The sequence below is a fragment of the Acinonyx jubatus genome, chromosome C2 (genome assembly GCF_027475565.1).
Source record: "Acinonyx jubatus isolate Ajub_Pintada_27869175 chromosome C2, VMU_Ajub_asm_v1.0, whole genome shotgun sequence".
NCBI classification, from domain to species: Eukaryota; Metazoa; Chordata; class Mammalia; order Carnivora; family Felidae; genus Acinonyx; species Acinonyx jubatus.
The window spans coordinates 118,578,293-118,601,173 of NC_069384.1; the positions used below are offsets into that span (position 1 = coordinate 118,578,293).

Sequence of the window (22,881 nt, forward strand, 5' to 3'; positions counted from 1 at the left end):
GCAGATGTTAGGGCATGTACTGAGTGGCAATTGTAAAATGTATTTCCAGGTAGGGGGTGGAGGTAAAGAAAAAAAAAATTGAAAGTGATTGCATCTGAGAGAAAAATGTGCCTGGAGAGGGGAATGAGATTATTTATGACACGTGACCCTGTAACAACAAAGAGCTCTCCTCTTGTATCTCCTCAGTCAAAGGAAATAAAGCTTCTAATGTCTCCTGAACGGGCTTCATTTTATAGCTCAAAAATAACCTAATGTCACATACCCTGATGCCCATACCTATAACAAACTCAGTGGGTTACAGCAGCCAGCATTTCTGGGGTAGGGATGGGAGAAGGAGGGAGAGAGAAAGAAAAGGTTTTGTCTTCCTCAAAGAGCCATAGGGCATGCATTCTACTGAGTTTGCTAAAAGGTCAGAGAAGGTGTCCTTAGAGTATTGGAAGGTTAGAATGGCCTCAAGGACAACCATGGCCCAGAGAAACAAATGTGATGATGAGAAAGAGGTGCTCTAAGGTGATCTTAAAGCAAACACATTCTGAGCAAGCGCCTCGTTCTTACAGACAGGTCATTCCTGTCCTGTTAGGGTCCTATGAGGACCTTCACAATGTAAATGCTCCACAGAAATCCTGCTGTCAGGAAACAACGAGCAATGCCTCCCTGGGCACCCTGTGTGGGGGCACTGCTCCAAGAATAGAAGGGAATCTTCTGAGAGAAAGTTTGCAATATTTGTCTCAGGGCTCCAGCAACCAGCACAAGAAATATTATGAACTCTGCAGGATATGTGGTGGGTGTTTCATGAGTAAATTGACTTGGGGATGTTTGAAATATATTTCTAATACTCACAAAACTCCTTAAGGGATACAGTGAAAGAATAATAATAATGTTAACTAATATTTATTGAGTGCTTATTATGTGCCCTAAACTGTGCTAAAAATTGTATCTATTTTCATCTCACTTAATCTTCTTCCCTGTGAGGTCACTATTGTAAGCTATTTTCATTTTAGGGATGACAAAAATGAGGCTCAAAGAGTTTAGGAAATTTTTCCACTCATAGATAATAAGTAGCAAAGCTATGATTCACATCCAGCCTGTCTTTTTAACTACTATGAAAAAAATTAAAAATGAACCGAAGACTTGGGATTTTTCAGAAGAAGCAGGATGTTATGGGCCAAATTACTCCAAAAAAAAAAAGATATATTGAAGTCCTAACCCCTAGTACCTTGAAATGTAACCTAATTTGGAAATAGGTTCATTGTAGATGTAATTAATTAAGGTGAAGTCATACTGGAATGGGATGGGTCCAGTTTGCTTATAAGAAAACTTCAATCATGCGAAGTGACAGGGAAAACAATATGGGAAGATGAAGTTAGAGATGGGAGTAACACAGCTACAAGCCAACAAGCACCAAGAATTGCTGGCCCTAACCAGGGAGAAAGGCATGGGACAGAGCCCTCAGACAGCACCAAGCCTGCCAATACCTTGATCTCAGACTTCCAGCCTCCAGAACTGTGAAACAATACATTTCTGTTGTTTAAGCCACGTGGTTTGTGGTATTTTGCTATGGCAGTCCTGGGAAACTAATACACAAGGTAATTGCAATCGCTAAATAGTTACCCAACCAACACCTAACATAGCACCATGTGTCTTACTAGAAATGAGAAAATCAAGGCATAAAGAGTTGGAGACTTTTGCTCGAATTGAGAAACAATCACAGCAGCCAGAACCTCAGCCATCTGTATTTGGTGTCTGCTATCTCCCTTTCCATGAAAGTATTGAAGGTAGTTTTTACTTTAACTTCATGCTCTGAGAGTCCTGACCCATAGGCTCCACTTGCCGATACAGAATGGACTGTTCCTATTTCCCCAGGGGTAGAAGATGAGAACAGTTATGCATTCCCAAGGAATCCCTGTCCATGCTTACATGGAGACCAGTCCCCCTCAGACACACACTCTTCTGGGACTTGAGAGAGGGCTAGGGCGGGGCTGGCCACCTATGTCTTAAATGTGAATACTGGGGTAGCCAGCTGAGGCTCCAGCATTCATAAAACCATATGCAATCAATGCTGGAGGAAGAAATCAAGTAGAAATTTCCCTCCAAACCAGAGTGAAGACTTGGAATGCTGGAGTAGAATTACTTCCCAAAGCCCAGTTCTCTGACACACCGCCAGGGAGGTGACCCATAAAGGTCTGTTGTCAAATCATTGTGAGCTGACAGAGGGGGTCTGGATCTGGGTGGCAGTTCCTTTAACCAGAGGCCACTAAAAGCCAAGACCTATTCCGTGTGAATAGCAGCAACATTTTACTCCAGAACTCTTTTCTCTCAAAACAACTTGAGCCAAATGTAGCGTTCCGTGTGGCACAGTGAATTTCAAATGCATGTGATAGTCAGGAAAAATCACTGGAAATCTGTTGATCTCCTGTGTCCAAAGAGAAAATTCTTGAGGACACAATAGTAGGAGAAAAAAACAATAATAAAGGTGATATAAATATTATTATTATTATACTATGCAGTTCATAAATGTGGCACCTCCACATCCAGAGTCCTTCATGAGACCAGATGCCATTCTTCTCTGCATCACTTAGACCGGTGGTTTTTAGGGGATTGGTAAAATGCAGATTAGTAGAACTCCCACCCAAGCAGGTCATAGTCAAGGACCTGGGAATCTGCATTTTAACAAGCAAAATAGGAAATTCCAGTGCAAATGGTCAAGTAACCACACTTGGAGAAAACCCCAGGTTTAGACTTTCTTTTCTATTAAGAACTAAGACTGTGGATCAAATGAGCTCTCAGGTTTATCTCCAGCCTCATGATTCCAACATTCCCCTTGTTTATCTGATGTCCACTTGCCCTACTTATGTTGGTTGCTTCGGCATCCTACCACTCTGGTCTTTCCTTTAAACTTTCCACAAACTCCACTGCCCTTTTTCTGTCTCTGGATTGTCTGTCTGGAACCAAAGAACCAAATAGAATTATCTTAACATTTGATAGGTAGATCTTAGAGATATCACTGAGAAAACCAACTTCCAATACAAATAGTGTAAAAAGTACCCCACTTTATCAGCCTTTAGTCTGTCCTCATTCTTAATACTTAATTGATCCTGACCAGAGTTTCCTAGCTCAGGACCTCTAGAGGAGCATGGATGCATTTCAAGACCTCTGGGAACACTTTGAAACGTCATGTGAAATTGTATGCAAATGATGAGCACGTGGGCAAATTTTCAAAGCTCTCAGTCCAAGGCCAGGAAGGTGAAGAACCACTTCTCCATTCTGGGAAGCATCAACAGCAGTCTTTCAATCCCTCCAAATGCCTACATAAAAATAGGCAGAATAATTAGATAATAAAACCAAAAATCCATGGACACATTCAAATCAAAACTAGTTTTGAGAAAACAAGTTTTCTCACAAAGCCCAAGTTACAAGTGAGTAGAGACAAACCACCATTAACACAAGTGTCTGTGAAGGGGGGAAAAGGAAGCAATTAGGGTAGTATGTGATGGACCTGAAAACAGAAGAACTCCTAAATAGTCAATAGTATTTCCTGAAGAGGGTAGTTGGGCTAATTTGATAAACATCTCTGAAACTGGAGTGGGAGTGGGGTTGGGGGTATTGCCCTCTCTACCAGGAGTAAATGAAAGGTCCCAGTAAGAAGGACTTAAGGGCTGGAGCAGTCAGGAGCTCTCAAAATGGATCCACCAGGGTGCCCTTCAAGATCAGGGTCCTGCACTCAAGAGTAGCTACCCGGAGTAAAATCAAAATTGAGCTGGACAAAGACAATAGTGACGAAGGAAAGACAAGGTCCAGATCAGCTGAGGAGGAAAACAGATGAGAAAATCTCATGCTTACCACTATATAAAAACAACAGAGGAGAGAGCCCTATGAAGTTGAAAAAGCTTTCCTGAATAGTGCCTCCTTCTATAAGTTAAGGAAAACTAATTTTAGATTAAAAAAAACAACAACAGAAAAGTACAGAAGTCAAATCCCATAGAGAGTTATTGTAAGAAAAAAAGGAGATAACAGAATAATATCCCTATTGACAGTCAAAGCATGCCAGAGGGACATGCCACAACTAGGTCAACACTATAATATCCTATAATAAAACAAGTTAAAACAGTAAGAAAATGATGACATAAAGGAACAACATGAATCAGAATTAGAAAAAAACCCTGAAAATAATTTAAAATGAAGAAAAAGCTCATATCAGAAATGAATAGTAAATTAGAAGAAATAAAAAAGTAAATAAACACAACAGATAATACCTTAATAGTAGGTTAAAGGAAAGAAAAAAATTTTACATCAAACAGAAATGAAGAAAAAGATAAAAAGGATTCAAGGGAAAGTGACAAATATTGAAGATAGCCAAAGATTAAACATCCAGAAAATAGGAGTCTCTGAGGAAAAAAAAGCAAAGCAAAGAAACAGAACAAGTATTAATGCAGGAGAACTTTGCTGAAATACAACACATTTAAAACATTTGGAACTACCCATTTTAAAGATCACACCATGTACCTGAGACTATCAACCTAGAACAACCAACATCAGAAAAAATTTACTAAAATTAATGAACTTTAAATAAAATGTCTTTTTGGCATCTAGAAAAAAAGCCCATGTGGTTTATAAAGAAAAGAAAATTGTATTTGCATTATGTTTTTCAGTAGCAACTACTTATGTCAAAAAAAAAAAAAAAACTAGAAACATATGTAAGATAATCAAATAAGGAAAGTGATAAGCCAATCATTTTGTTTCCAGAAAAACAGAGTTTCAAAATATACAAGGCACAATTTGGTATCAGTATTCAAGAACTCAAGAATTTTTCCATGAGTTCTTCCTGAGGAATCTAATAAAAAACAAGCTTCAAACAATCAAAATGACTAGAAAAACATTGACATAAGGCAGGAAGGTGAGCATTAAGTATATAGTTACCCAGGGAGCTAGGACTAAACAAGAGCTAAGAGAGAGGGTGTAGGATGTAATGGCTATATGATCTGACAATGTAGATATAGTATAACTACATATAGTTGCACAATAGGGTTTTTTTTTTAAATGAGAGGTTAGAATATAGGGAGGATATGCAGAAGTTTTTTAAAGTATCATGTAATTTTTATGGTGGTTCTATCAGTATTATTATTATTCTGAGACTACTATATATTTAATAAAGGATAAAACAAATGAGTAATTATGGACTATTCTAATTCTACCATTCCTTATGTCCTTGAGAATCAGAACTTGAATCTTGAACTTGAATTGGACGTATCCATAGTAACTCATGAGATATATAACCAGTGGCATGTTGAAGCTGGTCTGCACTAACTGGTGAGAACAGATTGTACAAATCTTGTCCCAACTCCACGTTCAGGGACTTCATGTTGACATATTGAAATCAGCCATAATGGGAGTGTTTATACCATGGAAACTGGGAAATGCTACAAATCTAGCTTTAAAAAAAAAAAAAAAAAAGAGTCAGTTGTTGAACACTTAACAGTACCTCACTATAAACTGTAACCCTTGGCACCCAGATTTTGCTGTTAAAATACCATTTCTCACTAAAAGAAATCAGAGAATTTTGGAGAAATGGTTGGTTTGAGGTCAGAAACAAGCAATGTTCAAGATGAGCCTAGAACAAGTTGTCATACAGATGAGAAAGAAGCTATCAAAGATACTGGCATCATGTCAATAGGACTCAGGAGTCAGTTTGAAAAGACTCCCATTGACCAACTATGGGTCAGTTTGCATTTCAACAATGATAATAATTGCAATCAAATTCATTTAAATTCATTACTTTATAATGATATTTAAACAAAGAATCAGTCCTTTTCAGAGGATGATAACCAAACATCTGGAAAACTGATAAATAGATGGAATAAATCAGGCATTTATCTTGTCTTTCCTATTTTGACTATTCACTGAATATCTCAATAGAATAAATGAAAAATGTCTCTTTATAAAAGGATTCTACTAATAAAATAATAAAAAATATATAATTAGAATTTCACTATTTGCAATCCCCAGTGAGCAAATAGATATAGGCATTACACATTAGAGGCTGCTCAAATCACACCAAGAGGCACAACCAGATATGAGGTGCCTTTCTCACTCTTGCCAACGGGATGGAAGAGAATCTGAATCCAATCTCTGGATCCAGCTAGGAACTTACAGGAAGTACCAATGGCAGAGGAACATGCTGGGCAGCACCTGAGTTTGCAATCAGCAAAATTCAGACTATGGGAAGTCCACAGGTCAAATTGCCTAGGTTCTTCAGCAGATAAATTTTAAAGAAGTTAAAAGGGTGGAGGAGGAATCTACAGATTAAAAGAAATAACACATTTAATGGGGCACCTGGGTGGCTCAGTCGGCTGAGTGTCTGACTTCAGCTCAGGTCATGATCTCGCGGTTCGTGAGTTCGAGTCCCGCATCGGGCTCTGTGCTGACAGCTCAGAGCCTGGAGCCTACTTTGGATTCTGTGTCTCCCTCTCTCTCTGCCCCTCCCCTGCTCATGCTCTGTCTCTCCCTCTCTGTCAAAAATAAATAAACATTAAAGGGGAAAAAAAGCTCAAGGAAGTGATTAGTGTACAAATCAGGATTGTAGTTCTTTGTGGGGAAAGAATGGAGTTTGCATTAGGATGAGATACCTGGAAGGGGCCTCAGGTCTGGGTAACAAAATTCTGTTTCCTGGTCTGGGTGATTTCCTTGCTTTATAATGATCCATTAGGCTATATATTGGATTGGTGAGGTTTGATGTATCCCTTTTCCATTCTACAATATAAATATTTTGTTAAATAATAATAAAGTTCCTGCCCTCAAGGAGCTTAGAGGAAGATGGAGATGTAAACAATTAGCTTCCAGACAATGTGATAAATGCTACCAGAGAGATAGATACACATTGCTACAGAACAGCCATGGAACTGAAGCAGCTCAGCATGGCATGTCTGAGAAAGTTGCTGGGAGAAAGGGACATACCAGCTTGGCCTTGAAAGGAGAGCCATTCACCGATTAGACATATGAGTAGCAGAGCTCAGAGACCAGGCCGAAGGGGGATACGGTCACTCCTTGCTGGCTTACTGCAGGCAATTCTGCTTATGCATCAGGTGTTTATTCTAGCATTTGCTGTTTTCTTTCTGCCCCAGCAGTTGTCTAGAGCAATTTCCTTTAAGATAGTAAAGGTTAGAATTGTCAACCAAAGAAGTATACGTTCATCTGTGTAGAGAAAGAGGGTTTCTGCCTTTTCCTTATTTTAAAACCATAACTTCATGAATAGCCTAGTAGAAGGTGCCATCTTGATAGCTTGTTCTTGAAATAGAGTGACTGCTGCAAAGACAGGATCTTACTCCTATGTTCTCTGAAAGTGCCTGGTACAAAATTGGAAGTCCTCCCTCGAGGTAGAGAGAACGGAGAGATGAAATAGCTCAAAGAAGAAGGCTTCTTTTTTGGGCTCTTAGAGCCTTCCTCCATCCTGAACCTCCAGCCAGCTCTCTGCAGAATGGCTCATCGCAGACTCACCCAAAATGGCAAGACAGTGAGTGTTCAATTGTGAAATGTGATATATGCAAAGGAAAGAAGGAAAACACAGTCAATTTGTTAGGCCATATTTCCTGGGAAACAAAGCAGAAGGGGTGTAATTTGTATATTAGAAGCAAAGAGTGATAGGATATGTAAAATTTTGTGTATCCTTTACTGGCTTTGTTCATGGATGCTGTGTGGGACTCAAATAACAGTGTGGGACTCAGAAAGTCAATAGTAAGTGGGACCTGGTTTTCTGCCGGCATGTATGGGCTTAGAGGGCAAGGTTGGTTTCCACTACAGGATGTACTTATCTTTCCCCACCCACCTGTCATTGATCCCTGACTATCTGATGGCAAGCCAGAACTGGAAGCTAAATGCACCCTGGAAAAGGAGGTAAGAATAGATTAGAAGAGAATTGAAAAACCATCTGTTTATACATTTCTTGATCTGTAAAATGGGACTATAGCTCCTACCTACAGTTGTAAGGAGAAAATAAGACATATGAAAATGTTTTATAAATGAAAGAGCACAGAGTATATTCCTGAAAAGCCTATAGAGAGCTAAATGCGCTTTTGTTCTTGACACAGCTGTGCAGTGATGAGTATTTTATTCAGATAGCAAGACCATTTGTCAAACTTATACATACAAGCACATGCAAATGCTCCCAATATACACAAAGTCTTCCTACACAAGCTCAGACATGACACTTCATTAATTCAATCTCAAGTGTAACATCATCAAGGCTTCATCTTTTTGAGCCAACTATCCGACCCATCCCCCAGACAAGATGGAACAAATGGCAAAGGTCATTACATTAGATAGGCCTGGGTTCTGGGCCAAATGGGCTTACCTCATAACTATCTTCACCCTAAAAATGATGGCTTTGTAGATGTAAGACACTATGTTCTTTTTCTTCCTATTTAAAATTTGAATCTCCTATGGAGGGTAACACTCCAGAGAGAATCGTGTTCCAACCTTGCCTAATCACCAGTCATCTGGGGCACTTAAAATATAGACTATCTGTAAAATACAGAGTCCCAGGCCACTTCCTAGACCTGCCAAATCAGAATCTCCAGGGCAGGACTTGGAAACCTGAACTCTTAAATTTTTTTTAATGTTTATTTATTTTTGAGAGAGAGAGAGAGAGGGAGAGAGAGAGAGAGAGAGAGAGAGAGAGAGAGAGAGAGAATGAGTTGGGGAGGAGCAGAAAGAGAGGGAGACACAGAATCTAAAGCAGACTCTAGGCTCTGAGCTGTCAGCACAAAGCCTGATGCAGGGGTCAAACTCACAAACTGTGAGATCATGACCTGAACCAAAGTCGGACGCTTAACCGAATGAGCCATCCAGGTGCCCCTGGGATATCTGAATTCTTAACAAGTGTCCAAGATGATCTTCAGAATGAGGCAAGTTTAGAGAAAGCCAGGATAGAACATAGGTCTTCAGGACTCTCAGAGATTTTTAAAGAGGTCCAGAGAGAGGGAGTGTGTTAGTCTGCCCAGGCTGTCATAACAACATACCATAGACTGGGTGGCTTACACAACAGACATTTATTTTCTTACAGTTCTAGAGGCTAGAAGTCTGACATCATGGTGCCAGCATGATTAGGTTCTGGTAAGAACTCTCTTCTGGGCTTGCAGATGGTCACCATCTCACTTATGCTCACATGACCTCTTCTTTGTGGACATTTAGAGTGAGAGCAAATAAACGCTGGTATTTCTTCTTATAAGGGCAGTAATCCCATCATGGAGGCCACCCTCATGACCTCATCTAACCCTAATTACTTCCCAAAGAACATCTCCAAAAACAATCACATTGAAGGTTAGGACTTCAACATATGGATTTGGGAAGAATGCAGACATTCAGTCCATGGTAGGGGGCAACGGGGCTTAGTCTCCTCAAAGGGGCAGATACTAATTTGTAGAGCTGCATCTTTGCTTGGGGTTTTGCATCTCACTAGTCTAGGTAAGACCATGTCATATGAAGCATATGAGCAGGCTGTACACTCATTAGTTTTGGCAACTAATGGGTAAAACATGAGGATTTAAAATAATTAAAAACAAACAAACAAAAAAGACAAAGAAATCAGTGTTGCCGGGTATTTTAGATGTTAGTTCAGTTAAGCATTAAATTTAGCTCTGGACCTTCTGATAGCTCAGGTCAAAAAAGAAAAGGGCATCTGTTAATTGTCTTCCTTATTGCACATGTGTTAACTCTGGATGGAATTCCAGCTTTTACTTACATCTCCTGAACCAAACTGCTATTCCCAAACCTAGGCCCTTTAGATGGGAAAAGTCATTGTTTTCTTCCCCCCAGAGCTTCACATTTCATCTCGATACATTTCTAGCTTATTAGAGAAGCAAAACTAGCTGTACCAAAAATACCCAACAGGGAATCTCCCTCCCCAAACATATACTAGAACTTGATGAAAAAAATAACACATTTTGCGAAATCAGCAGCATGGGTTTTTTTGTAGATCAGAAGAGTTTTCTTACTCTTTAATAATTAAGGTAACCCTGGAGATCCAGCCACTTTCCAGACAGTGCTCAGCAATAAAGAACTCGGAAAATCATGGATTCCTCAATTCCAAATCAGCTGTCCAATCAGATGAGACCTGTCATTCAGTGTCTCTGTAGCAGAAGAAAGATGCCCTGTGTGATGGAAATGTCCTTGATCACAGGCCCAGTGCTGCCATTAACTATCTGGCCGGGTTCCATTGAGCAATTCTTTTCCTCTCTCTGAGCCTGTTGTCTTCATTAATTCAACAGCTATTTCTTGAACATCTAAAATGTGCGAAGCACTGTATCCAGGTGAACAGAACAGGCCTGCCCTCAAGGAAACCACAGTGTGGACACCAGGGAGCTTTCCATTTTATAATGCAATTAATTGTCCATGTCCTTGTGTGGATGCCTCACCAGTTTGGCACATAAAACAAAAACATGTGAGCGTATGAAGGAGCAAATGAATAAGAAACCAGATTATTTTTTAACCACTTCAGTTCATGCCATTACCAGTCTTTTTTCATGGTCCCCTCAGTCTAATAACTCAGGCCCAAGAGGTCCATCTTCAACGTAACCTTTCTTAGCCTCTTATCCTCAGAAAAACCTCGTTCGTTGGCTATTATCTGCCCCCTTCATCTTCTCTTGTCACAGTTACCCAGGATCTACTTCCATCACTCATACCACCCTAGAGTAGTTTCCTATATCAGAAATTCAACAAACATCCACTGAGCACAGGATATATGACAAGCACTGGGCAAACCGAGATGTTTGACATAGATTCTGCTGCACATGCACCATGGCTAGGGGTGGTGCTTTGCACATTCCGCTCACTGCCACACAGGGTATGCCTCATTCCTTTGAACTCACAGCTACTGAGACATCAGAGCAGCAAAAACAACATCATCAGTTTCCTAGAAGAGTCATACATCAATAAATTCTGCCCACCTGTCACCTACCACCTCACACTAGCTGCCTATACAACAAAATTTGACCCAAATAGCCATTTTTGATGTAGGGGTACCTTAAATGTCCCACCTGCTAACTAGTCTGTGACCCCCAAGGCCACACCAAATGCCTGGAGTGCCATTTTCTCCTCTCTACCCTCAGTTCCATCTCCCCACTATTATCTGAACAATGATCAAGACAAAAGTTTCTCAGAAGCATTGCTTAGAAAATAATTATTTAAAACAAAATAAATAGCATGTGAATAGCACATAGAGTTTAAAAACATTTTTGCATAATGTTGTTTCCCATTAATATTCACAACAATACTTGAGGCTCACAGAGGTAAATAACTAGACCACAGTTCACACAGTCAGAAAGTGGCAGAGACGACAGTTATGCCAAGGCGTTGAGAGTCAAAAATCCCAGAACCTATCCAAAAGAGGCCAAATGGTACCCCCTGGGGTCCAGGCCTCACATTCAAAAAAACTAAAATTTCGCCTCTAAGTGTTAGCTCCAGTAACATTACACGTAGACTTAAAGAGATACCTCATCAGGATTAAAACAAGAAAATGTCCATTACACAATTCTAAATTTGTGCCTTACTTTTGTAACATTATTTTGGTGTTATATAATTTAATTTTTCAATATTCTGAGAACCTCAAATAGAGAAAGTTGCCCAGGCCTCTCTGAAACAATTAAAGCCTTGACAAATCTCTTCAGGTTTGTTTTTGTGTTTAAATTTTTTTTTTAATTTTTTTTTCTTTTTTTTTTCAACGTTTTTATTTATTTTTGGGACAGAGAGAGACAGAGCATGAATGGGGAAGGGGCAGAGAGAGAGAGGGAGACACAGAATCGGAAACAGGCTCCAGGCTCCGAGCCATCAGCCCAGAGCCTGACGCAGGGCTCGAACTCACGGACCGCGAGATCGTGACCTGGCTGAAGTCGGACGCTTAACCGACTGCGCCACCCAGGCGCCCCTTAAATTTTTTTTTTAATGTTTATTTATTTTTGAGACAGAGAGAGACAGAGCATGAACGGGGGAGGGTCAAGAGAGGGAGACACAGAATCCGAAACAGGCTCCAGGCTCCAAGCTGTCAGCACAGAGCCCGACGCAGGGCTCAAACTCACGGACCATGAGATCATGACCTGAGCCGAAGTCAGCTGCTCAACCGACTGAGCCACCCAGGCGCCCCTTTGTTTTTGTTTTTAATATGACATCTCTAAAAATGTTGCATACTTACTGTCACTTTTCCATCTTGAAAAAAAATTGGCTGGATTTTCCCTGATTCACATTACAGTTATACATCTATCTTACCCATCTCACCTCCCTACAAAAGTATTTTTTGCTCACCTGTTCACACCATAAACCCTAATAAGACCATGTATCCTCACATGCCCCTATGTGAGAAGGTCTACAGCTCGTCAGCAGGGATAAGGTCTGCAAACGTTTCTCTCTAGAGAACCAGCTGGTCACATGCATGATTCTGCCCTGCTCATTTATCTTTTGGTAGTGATGATGGTGGCAGATTCAAATAGCAATGGGAGCTTTTGGATTACTTAATATCATTATGTCTCTAGGCTTCCATTCATTCATCCATACAATGAAGGAAATAACAATTTTAATGAAAATTAATGGAAGACCATCACAGGCTTTCCAGAGTCACAGACATACTCAAAAAATGTCACAGGGAATGCCAGGCTCTGAACTTTGACATCTTCCCTGGTCCTTCACTGAGCACAACAGCTGCCCGTGTGAAAGGAATTGCCAAGTTTTCCATTTTCAGTTGGAATTATAGATGCTCTTAAGCAGCTCTCCTTGCATCATAACTAGACTGTGTTCATGAGTATCTCCTGTTTCACCACTTTGATGGGGAAGGATTTGAAGCCAGAGGCAACAAGATTCCTGGCCCCTGTAGGCTGCATCTCCCTCTGCTGTCACATGCTCGGGCATCACAGGAAGGACAGAGTGGTGTCCAGATATAGATGGGTTCCAGGAGAGCCATCTCCAAGGTCCTCTCACATCCTTAGTGCCTGGGGATGACTTCAGATTTTCACAAGCCAAACGAAGTTAACCGCTTTCCATTTTTTCCTTTTCTCTATTTATTATAGCTTTTCATAAAGTTGATGAGGTGAAATATTCTCCAGCAGAGGAACTAATATAAAGCTTAAAAGTTGTGTCTGATGGAATGGGGAAATAATTCCACTACTTTCCTTTGATCAAAAAAAAGAAATAATAAGGCAACCTGAGGCAGCCTCTAGGGGTTTCACTATTGCTAGATTGGAGGAAAATATAACAGCTTTAGATGAACAGGGTTTTCTTTTAACTTGTTAGAGCACTTTGGGATGAAGTGATAAGAAAGACAGGTGCTAGACAATAGAATGAACTTGGCACCAGCTTATTTACATAATTTTGTATAGAAGCGCATTGATGTATGAAGTATAAAGTGCCTGTGTTGAATAGTGAAAATAAAGTATTTTGGAAAACAATCAATGTTCACTACCCAGTCCTAAAGTGACTGAACATTTTATGAAATACCTCTTGCTTCTTTGTGAAAATTACTGGAGGTTTAAGCTATGTGTGCAGTTTTAAGAAAACACAATCTTTTATGCTATTGTTTTAAGATAATTCTTAAGAATGCATTCTCTAAGCAGATGAGACATTGGTGGGGGGAGGGGAGGAGAAGAGGAACATTCACCCCTCTCTCTGATGTTGGCTGGCCCAGTCCCCATTTCTTCATGATTAAAGACCTCCAGGAGGGCTGGAAAAGTGTGTGGAGCAAAGATTATAAACAGCAATTTTTGCAGGCCAAATTGCCTCCTAAATGAGGGAGTAGGGGATTTAAAGGTGAACATAACTGTCTCTTTCACTGCATGCAAAGGTTTGTGCTGTGTGTGAAACTAAATTCTAACTTCCTTTTGGCAAGTATTCCTTAACAGGCCTTACAGATATCTGAAACCAATTTTAACCCACTCTGGTCCTCCGTTGACCACCACGTTACCTGAATGGTGCGGGCCAATTTCCCGGCTGCTCACCAGTCCTCAGGCCTATGGGGTGAGTAACTGCCCGGAGTGGGCCGGGCTTGGTGAATACCGATGAGCCCAGGAACCTCAGGGCTATTACTTCCCAGCTTGAGGAGGAAGCGTTTTAAAATTCACTGCACCAAGAAGCATTTCTCTTTTCCTTTCAGATGTTGCTTATGTGGGCTCATTCTTCTTTTAAGAATACAATTTTTTTAATCAATATTTTTAACCATAAAATGAATTTAGAAAACATAAAAGAAGTAACATGTCCTCACAAACTGCTGTGTTTTGAGGTTTTGAATATTAGGCCTGTGCTTTATAGCTCAAGGGAGTGGAATAAAAAATGCTGAAAAGCAATTAGAATCATTACAAACAAACCAGCATCAGGGATTGGAGAGGAGCAAAGCCTTGGAGTGTGTGGCGCCCCTGGAGGTTGTCCAGCTGGAGGTTTATGCACTCCCTTGCATAAACAGAGAAAAATGTGTCTCAGATGTGCTCAGGACACAATGGCCTAAGGCAGTGGTTCTCAAAGTGTGTCCCCAGACCAGCAGCCTCAGTATCACTTGGGAACTTGCTAGAAATACAAATTATCAGCACCCCCCCCCCCCCACCTCAGAACTCTGAGCTTGGGGCCCAGTATCTGTGCTTCCATGAGCCTTCCAAGGGATTCAACGGCCTAACGTTGGAAACCACTGACCTCAGTCACCTAGCCAGGGCTCATTCTATGAGTGATTTTGTATGGTCTTCCCAAAGCCAATGAAGGAAGAGTTGAAATCTTAATTCTTTCCTTCAAGGAAAGCTCTGTCTGAGGAAAACTACGTTGGTCAGATCTAGTTAGTTTCTGCCATTATCTACTATGGTGACTTCCAACCATTTTTAGCTTTGTGATACCCATCCCAAGAAGCATGCTGTGAGGACACACTTTTCAAATAAAATGTAACAGAAACTGCCTTTTGAGAATTTCGTGATAGGCAGGAGTGTTCCAAAACCAACACTGAGAATCATTCCGTACTCTGAGGTGCCAAGATTCTCCTAACTCCTGACTCCTCTCAACCTAGTTATGTACCAGTTCAAGAAATCCACTGAATTTTATTTTAACTCCCTTAACCCAAGGAGGCACTCGGTTAGCACGCGCTCTCTACCAATTCTCACCTTAGGCCTGGAGGCCCCATATGGCTGTGTTATGCCTCCAGGTCTTCCAGGGGAAATGCTCCACCATGCCCACGGACATGGAAACGCGACACCTGCCTGCAGCAGGTACCTCAGCCAAGGCAAGACAGGGCCATTAAGAAAGGAAAACAAACACCCTACTTTCTAACACTGTCAGACTGCTCTTGCTTTCTTCATCATGAAGTGACTTCTCTCTCTTCCCAAAATCCAGGAGCAGCTAAAAGAGGAAGATGTAGAATGCATTGTGAATCAGGACGAACTGGCCATGAGTTACCAGGAGCAAGCTACCTCGCCCTGCAGTCCTCCTGCAGGGCTGGGTCTGGACCAGAAAGCTTCACCGCAGACTCCAAGCAAAGACAACATTTACGAGGGGGATCTCGGCCTAGGAGGCTACGAACTCAAGCTTGAGCAGACTCCGGGTCAGTCCCAGCTGAATTAGTGGTGAACAGTGCAGACGTAATCACAAGTAATGCCAGGCTCACTGAGAGATACAAGCCAAGCTGGGGAGGCAGCATGGGGAATAGAAGCTGGAAAATGCAGTAAGAGCACAAATTGAAGAGAATCAAAACCTTGTCACAAGTATCCTCTGGTGCCTAAAGAAATGAGAATTTATTATCACCCCTCTCTATTATGCAACTGAATTTAAGTTTTTGACAGCAGCCATTTTTATTAGCGACTTGGGTGGGGTGGGAAGGGCAGAGAAGCGAGAGTCAGGAGTCTCGCTGCTGTTAAGGGAGGAACAGATACCCTTGTGTCTGAGGGGTTTCCGTTCAGTAGGCAGCTCTCCAGGCCTTCGCTTCAATTTTGGATTTCATTCCCTTCATTAGGGAGAGTTTAAAAATAAGGAAAAAAGTTTCTGAGCATAAACATCTGGCTTCTAAGCTGGAGGTTATGCCAAGTTATTTAGTACCTGATTATTTGTATATTAATAAAGACCTAGACTCCCACCTGCCCTTAATGACCTCAGGGCTATTTGCAAAGCCCAGACAAGGGATCGATACCACTGCTGATGGCCTCACAGAAGCCGTGCCGTGTGGCGACCCACTGTTCTCATGGGCATTCTTGTCAAGCTGCTTCTCCCATGGAATGAATCAAAGGGTTAGTTCCAGCTGGGTGTACCCTGCGCTAAATGCAGCTCCGTTTTCCAACTTGGTAGGACCCTTCCAGGAAGAGCAGTTTTCTTTTCTCCATACTATATTTTACCTGAAGAACAAGGCTCCCCGTCCTTGCTTGCATTTGAGTCACTCCTTAGCCCTGTGGCAGGTCCCCTCTGTACGCTGAGTAATGAGATTCCACAGCACAGGTTGTTCTCCACGTGGCAGGAGACAGTGCAGGAGTCCCAACCCGTCTTCCAGACCCAACACCCACAGCTGATTAGCAAGAGCAGAAGCTAGAGGAGCAGAGCCGATGATGCATAGACCATACTGAAGACTCAAGGATGCAGCCTGGGGACTCCTCTTACAAGATATGGCTCATAGCCCATGACAGACAGACCGACACAATAGCTTTTAATTCAGCTGCATGATCTGTGCCTTTTAAGCCATAAAGATACCTCAAGCCTAGCTTCTCTTGAAATACAGATGTTAATATTAGACTCCGAAAAAGCAGGCTCTAGTCTTAGGTGCCCAGGCTATGATGGGTCTGTTTCTGAAGGAGGTAGGGAATGTCTTCCTCAGGCCCAAAGCTTGAAAATAACATATGCTTTGCTAACCAGTTGTTAGGCTATTAACCATGGTGGTGTCAGACACACTGCTACATATATTGATTTTCTTCCAAACAGTTGAATCCAGGGGCACAAACTGTTTTATACTCAGCTAAGTATAATCTGGTCATTCCGGGTAAATATGTAAATGGCAAAGCATGAAGTTTTCTATTTGACCTAATCCTAATAAACTTTTGTCATAAAGTATGATTGTGTTGGCCAATGCTTTATTTATTTTTTTTTAATTTTTTTTTCAACATTTATTTATTTTTGGGACAGAGAGAGACAGAGCATGAACGGGGGAGGGGCAGAGAGAGAGGGAGACACAGAATCGGAAACAGGCTCCAGGCTCTGAGCCATCAGCCCAGAGCCTGACACGGGGCTCGAACTCACAGACCGCGAGATTGTGACCTGGCTGAAGTCGGACGCTTAACCGACTGCGCCACCCAGGCGCCCCAACCAATGCTTTATTTAAAGACATTTTCGGGCACCTGGTGGCTCAGTCAGCTTAGCTTCTGACTCTTGATTTTGGCTCAGGTCATGATCCCAGGGTCATGGGATTGAGCCCTCTAACAGGCTTGAGATTCTGTCTCTCTTCCTCTGCCCCTCTCCCACTCACATGCTCACTTTCTAGCGTTCTTTCTCTTTCTCTCTCTCTCTCTCTCTCTCTCTCCCCCTAAAATAGATAGATTATAGATGGTAGATAGATGATAGATAGATAGATACATGATAGATAAAGACATTTTCTCTGCTCATGCTAATTGGCAGTTCTAAGCCTTTATACTTGAAATGCCAGGTGAAGTAGGCACTGAAAGGTAATGTAAGAGAGATACAAGGGTCCTGTGGCCCAGGAAAAGCCATAGAGACTGGCACACAAGCCACTGAAAGAAAGAGAACACTGGTGGGCTGGGAGGGTGTGCCAGCCAGAGAAGGGAGAGCTAAGGCAGGCAGAGTGGAACAGCCTCCTCCTTTCACACTTTCATACACACACAATCATGGAAAGCCTCAAAAATGGGGGGAGGAATAAAAAGGCAAGTCAGAAGATAAGGATTCATCTTCTTTCTGTCCTCATCCTGCGAAAAGAAGAGATAAGAACCTGGTGTTTTGCTGCTTCGTGTGGAGAAAGACACACCAGGGAAAGAGAAGTTCCTCTCAAAACAGACTAACATTAGTGGAGGCAGGAGTAGAGAGAAAAATGACATATGAGATGGAAATGAGAAGGAGTGGGGAGAGGAAGGCATGCAATCTAAACCCAGCACCAACTCCCCAAGAGGGCACAGCAAAAACAGCCTCCTGCCCACAGGAAAGCCTTCTTCCTGCTTAGAAAAATACCCTTTCCAGCTGACCATCATGAACCACGGCCAACAAGGAGAATAAGCGGCTGTTTAATCTGGGTCGGACCACTTGTCCCCCTGACTCCAGGTAAGTAAAATATCATGAGTTTGAGGAAATTGTGCCCCACCTGATCTATAAGACAGTGTTCCAGTTTCAAGATGTGATTACCAGCCTCCTTCCCTCTGAATCAGCCCAAGACCCAGAGAGAGGCTAGCCAGTGTCCCAGTTAGCAATTCATAAAACCAAATTTCCTTTATTGTCCTGTTGTGAGGGATAATAATTTATGATCTTAAGATCTCTGTGCTTTGATTAGCAGCATGAGGACTGTGAAATTCAAACCTATTATTTACTGCCAGTTTCTAATGAATAATAAAGGCAAAGGAGCTTTATTCAAACCACTAATGCTTGCACTCATTATTAGAGCTTTAAACAGGACTCTAATTAATTAATTAATTGATTTATGGTTTTTCCTTGAGCTTCTTACCAAGTATACATCACACACACACACACACACACACACACAGAGTTCCACTCACTGTCAGTCTCCCAGCTAGACCCTCTGTAGTGTCCCCGTGGTACTCAGTACATGCCTGAGCAAGTCAGAAGCCTGATGGGAAGTGCCATTAAGGTCTTCATTCATGAAGTTTCTAGAAACTGTTTGGAGAGCAATTTAATGGTATAAATCAAAGCTGAAAATTCAAATACCATTCGACCCACCGATTTCATGTGCAAAACTTCTAGATATTTGAGACTATTATACATACAAAGGATATTTATTGGAACAACTGAATTGCTGGTTAAATAAAACACAGCACAGCCATCTCATGAGACAATATCACATGTACTGGTATGGAATGATCTCTAGGATGTATTGTTAAATGAAAATAGCAAAGTGCAGAACAGAGTAGATGGTATGCTGCCATTTTGGAAGGTTAAAGATGAAATTGGTAGTATAATTTCCTCTTAAGAACTGAGGGGAGACTTAATTTATCACTTTTGTGCCTTTGGGGTTTTGTACACTATGGACGAATTATTTATTCAAAAACAAATTAAATAATAATAAGAGTCCTATGAATAACTCATCGAAGTACTGAACTATAATAGGAAGTGGAATAAAAACTAAAAAATTTGTTATTTTTCACAATGATCTTTGAGACCTTGAGAATATAAAGTGTAGCATCAATAGTACCAATAGCTTCTGGGTTTATTCATTTGCACCATCCAACAAACATGGATGAAAACTACATAAAAGGTCCTTAAAATTCAAAGACAAATATGACTCCGTCCCATCCATCAAACATCTGGTAGGAGAAGACAGACTGCTAAAAAATGATAGGTTCCTTATAAGATACCAAAACATACAATAAAGCTACGGTAGCCAAAACTGTGTGGTAATGACCTAGAAATAAGGAAAGAGGTCAAGAAAATCTACTACAAAGTACAGAAGCAGCTTCATGAATATAGTTAGAAATTTAGTTACTAAAAAATGGCATTTAAATTTGGGCTGAGAATAAATGGGCTATTACACAGTAAGTAATGCAGACAAATTGACTTTCAATTTGGAAAAAGAAAAATATCAGGTAATACCCTACAACATAAAAAACTAAATTGCAAGTAATTTAAACAGCTAAGTGTTAAAAAAAAAACCTATAGGATAACAAAATTAAAAAAGAATATGTAAACAACCTTGGCATATGAACAGTTTTCATGAGAAAGACACAAACCCAAAACAAAAAGTGATAAATTTGCATAAAAACACAAAATTTCTTACGACAAAGACAATAAGCAAAATTTGAAACAAACTTGGAGAAATACACACACACACATGCGCACATACTTCCATTTGTGTGTGCATCTATGTGTATATCAGACTAAGGATTATTGTTCAAAATACACAAAGAACTCTTACCAATGCATGAAAAATTAAAACATTCAACCAGACATAAAAATATGGAAAGAATATGCAGAATCAAATATGTATACCTTCTATCCAGACTTCTACTTTTAGGTATCTGTGTAGAAAACAAATACTTAGCATTTATGCATAAAGAAGCAGACAAAATGATATTCACTGTGGCACTGTTATTGCAAAATATTGGGGAGGAGAATATCCATCAATAGCATAAGGGAACCACAATATTCTCATACTAGGGAATTCTCTGCAGCAATTACACTCTGTGTAGAATGGGTCCATATGCATGCACTCACATGGAAATATTTCCAAGATAAATTGTTAGTGAAAAACAGTCTGGAAAGATCCATGAAAGACTGAGAACCAAGAGGGGAGTGCAATTACAAGGGCTGAATCAAGAGAGCCTTTGGTTTATCCACCTTATTTTTAATTTTTATAATGATACCATATTCATGTATGGTCAGTTCTGAAAGTGGCTTCAAGATGGGGGTGTGGGAGGGGGCATGGTCAAGAAAGGCTTTAAAGAAGAAGTTACATGTGAGATCTTGAAAGATGAGAGGGTTTCGCCAAGCAGATATGATTGGTGCTGGTCTGTGGGGCAGGAGGTAAGACTGATCACTAGAATATGGGAAGAACCTGCCAGTTAAAAGGAACAGCATGGACGAAGGGGTGTGAGGCAGCCTGGCACATTAGAGGAACTACATATAATTTAGTCCACATGGCTACCATATAGGTTGTTTTTGTTTGCAGGTAGGAATGGGAGTATAAGAGATAATTCTGGAGGTATGGATCAAACTAAGGAGTCTGAGCCATGATCCTGTGAGAATGGGGAGCTATTGAAATATTTTAAACAGGAAAGATAATTACATAGATTGTGGGGAGATGGAGTACAAGTAAGCCTAGAGAAGGCATAATAGCCCAGTCAAGAGGCTATTTCAATAGCCCAGGAGAGAGATGATGAGAAACTTAAATAAGGCAGAATCGGGAAGAATGGACTAAAGGAGAGGTTCCAGGTAAGTTTCAGAGCTAGAATCTACAATGTTGGTAACTGATTGGACATGGAAAGTGAGGAAGCTGGAAGAGCCCAGAATGACCCCAAGTTTAAGGCTTACATGACGGCAGGTGGATGGTTCCAGTCATTGAGGGTATTGGGAAGAGGAACAGATTTGGGGAAAAGCCAACAGATTCAACTCTGGACATGTTGAGCCTGAGGTTCTTAGGGAGAGCTGCATGGAAATGTCCAGATGTTGTTTACACAGATCTGAAGTTTAAGGAAAAGGTCTAGCCTAAAGATGTGTATTTGGAAGGATGAGGTTTGCATCACAGCTTTACCAAAGAGTTTTTCAAATGCCACAACTTCCTCACCTTTCTCTAACTCCTGCAAAGAAATTCCAGTATGCCCTCCCCACGAAAAGACGATGCCAGAATCTCTGCGTGGATGAGCATATTTTTCTTCAAAAGGCATCACAGATTATTTTCATTCAAACCCTGGGTAAACCACTGACAAGAAGAAGAAAGAGGGAACAGAATGGAGAACTGAGGAGTGCAAAATCCAGTGGGTGGACAGAGTATGCACCTGTGAAATAAACCTTGGAGAATCCCTTATAGGGAGATCTGGCATTCCCATGGGACAAGGGTTAGATGCAGAAAAAATGTTGATTTCTACTGTTACTGTATTTTTGGCCTTATACAACTGCCCAACCTCTCCTCAACTGTAATGGCCAATTTCACCTGTCTACTTGGCTGGCATATAATCCCCAATTATTCAATCAAATACTAATCTAGGTGTTGCTATGCATGTGTGTGTTGTAGGTGTAATTAACATTCATAATCGGTTGACTTTAAGTAAAGGAGATTATGTTAGATAATCTGGGTGTGCCTGATTGAATCCACTAAAAGGCTGTAAGAGCAGAATTGAGGCTTCTGGGAAGAAGGAGAAATTCTGCCTTTGAACTGTAGTTTCAGCTCATACCAGAGACCTCCAGACTGCCCATTCTGAAGGTCTGCCCTGAGTTGAGATTTTACTTCCCTCATCTAATCTCCCTCCCCTCCCTCTCCATCTCCCTCTTGACTGGAACAGAAGGACAAAGGTTGTAAGAGGAATGCTCACACAAAATTAAGGAAACAGGTAGATTATTTGCTGAATTCAAATGTGTTTGAAAGGAGCACTTTAGGGATTTGTTTCTAAAATATACATTACCTGCTATATTCTGATTTACTCAGAGTGTTGATCTGGTCTCCTACCCCTTCTCCATCTGTACCACAGTTCAAGGATAACTAATGTCATAAGATGGCCCTGAAGCAAAATCTTAAAGTACTTGTGAGATTAGCAAAGAAGCTTTCAGATGTTTGTTATTCAGAGCAGGGCAGCTGTTAGACTAGGTGTGGGGGAGGTTGCAAGGAGTAAGAAACTTACCTGCGGAAGGTTCCATGTATCTCCCAAATATTGTCCATCAACCTGTCATTCATTCAGTTTGACAAACATTTATTAAACCCTTACAATGTACTGCTGATAATCAAGGTTAGGAATTGCCAATGTCAGCATCATTAATGGGATAAATAAAGATGGAACAGATGAGCAATGATAGAGTCCAGGAAGCACATCAATTCAGAGACATCTTGGCTCACCTCATCACACAGATTGATTAGTTTTAGCAATGAATGGGGAGGAGAGGGGAGCTCCAACAAGCCAGCCTGTAGGTGAAGGAGGGGAATGAACCATCTGAACCACACCACAGGGATCAGCTTCTCTGAATGCCAGCATCCTCCCTAATACTCCCCATCCTGGTCAGTGGGAGGGGAGT

General features: G+C 41.0%; 1 protein-coding gene across 17 annotated transcripts in view; it reads left to right on the top strand.

The window, feature by feature from the left end:
• Positions 1 to 17,037, top strand: part of SLC9A9 (solute carrier family 9 member A9) — a 698,450-nt gene extending 681,413 nt beyond the window's left edge. For 16 of the 17 annotated variants that reach the window (XM_053221337.1, XM_053221339.1, XM_053221345.1 and 13 more), the window contains 2 exons: positions 13,884 to 13,989; positions 15,340 to 17,037. In XM_053221337.1, coding sequence (XP_053077312.1) covers positions 13,884 to 13,989; positions 15,340 to 15,567 — 334 coding nt within the window. In that variant the 3' untranslated portion in view covers positions 15,568 to 17,037. The remainder of the gene's footprint in view (positions 1 to 13,883; positions 13,990 to 15,339) is intronic. The other variant, XR_008297954.1, reaches the window with a different exon arrangement.
• Positions 17,038 to 22,881: the final 5,844 nt, after the last annotated feature.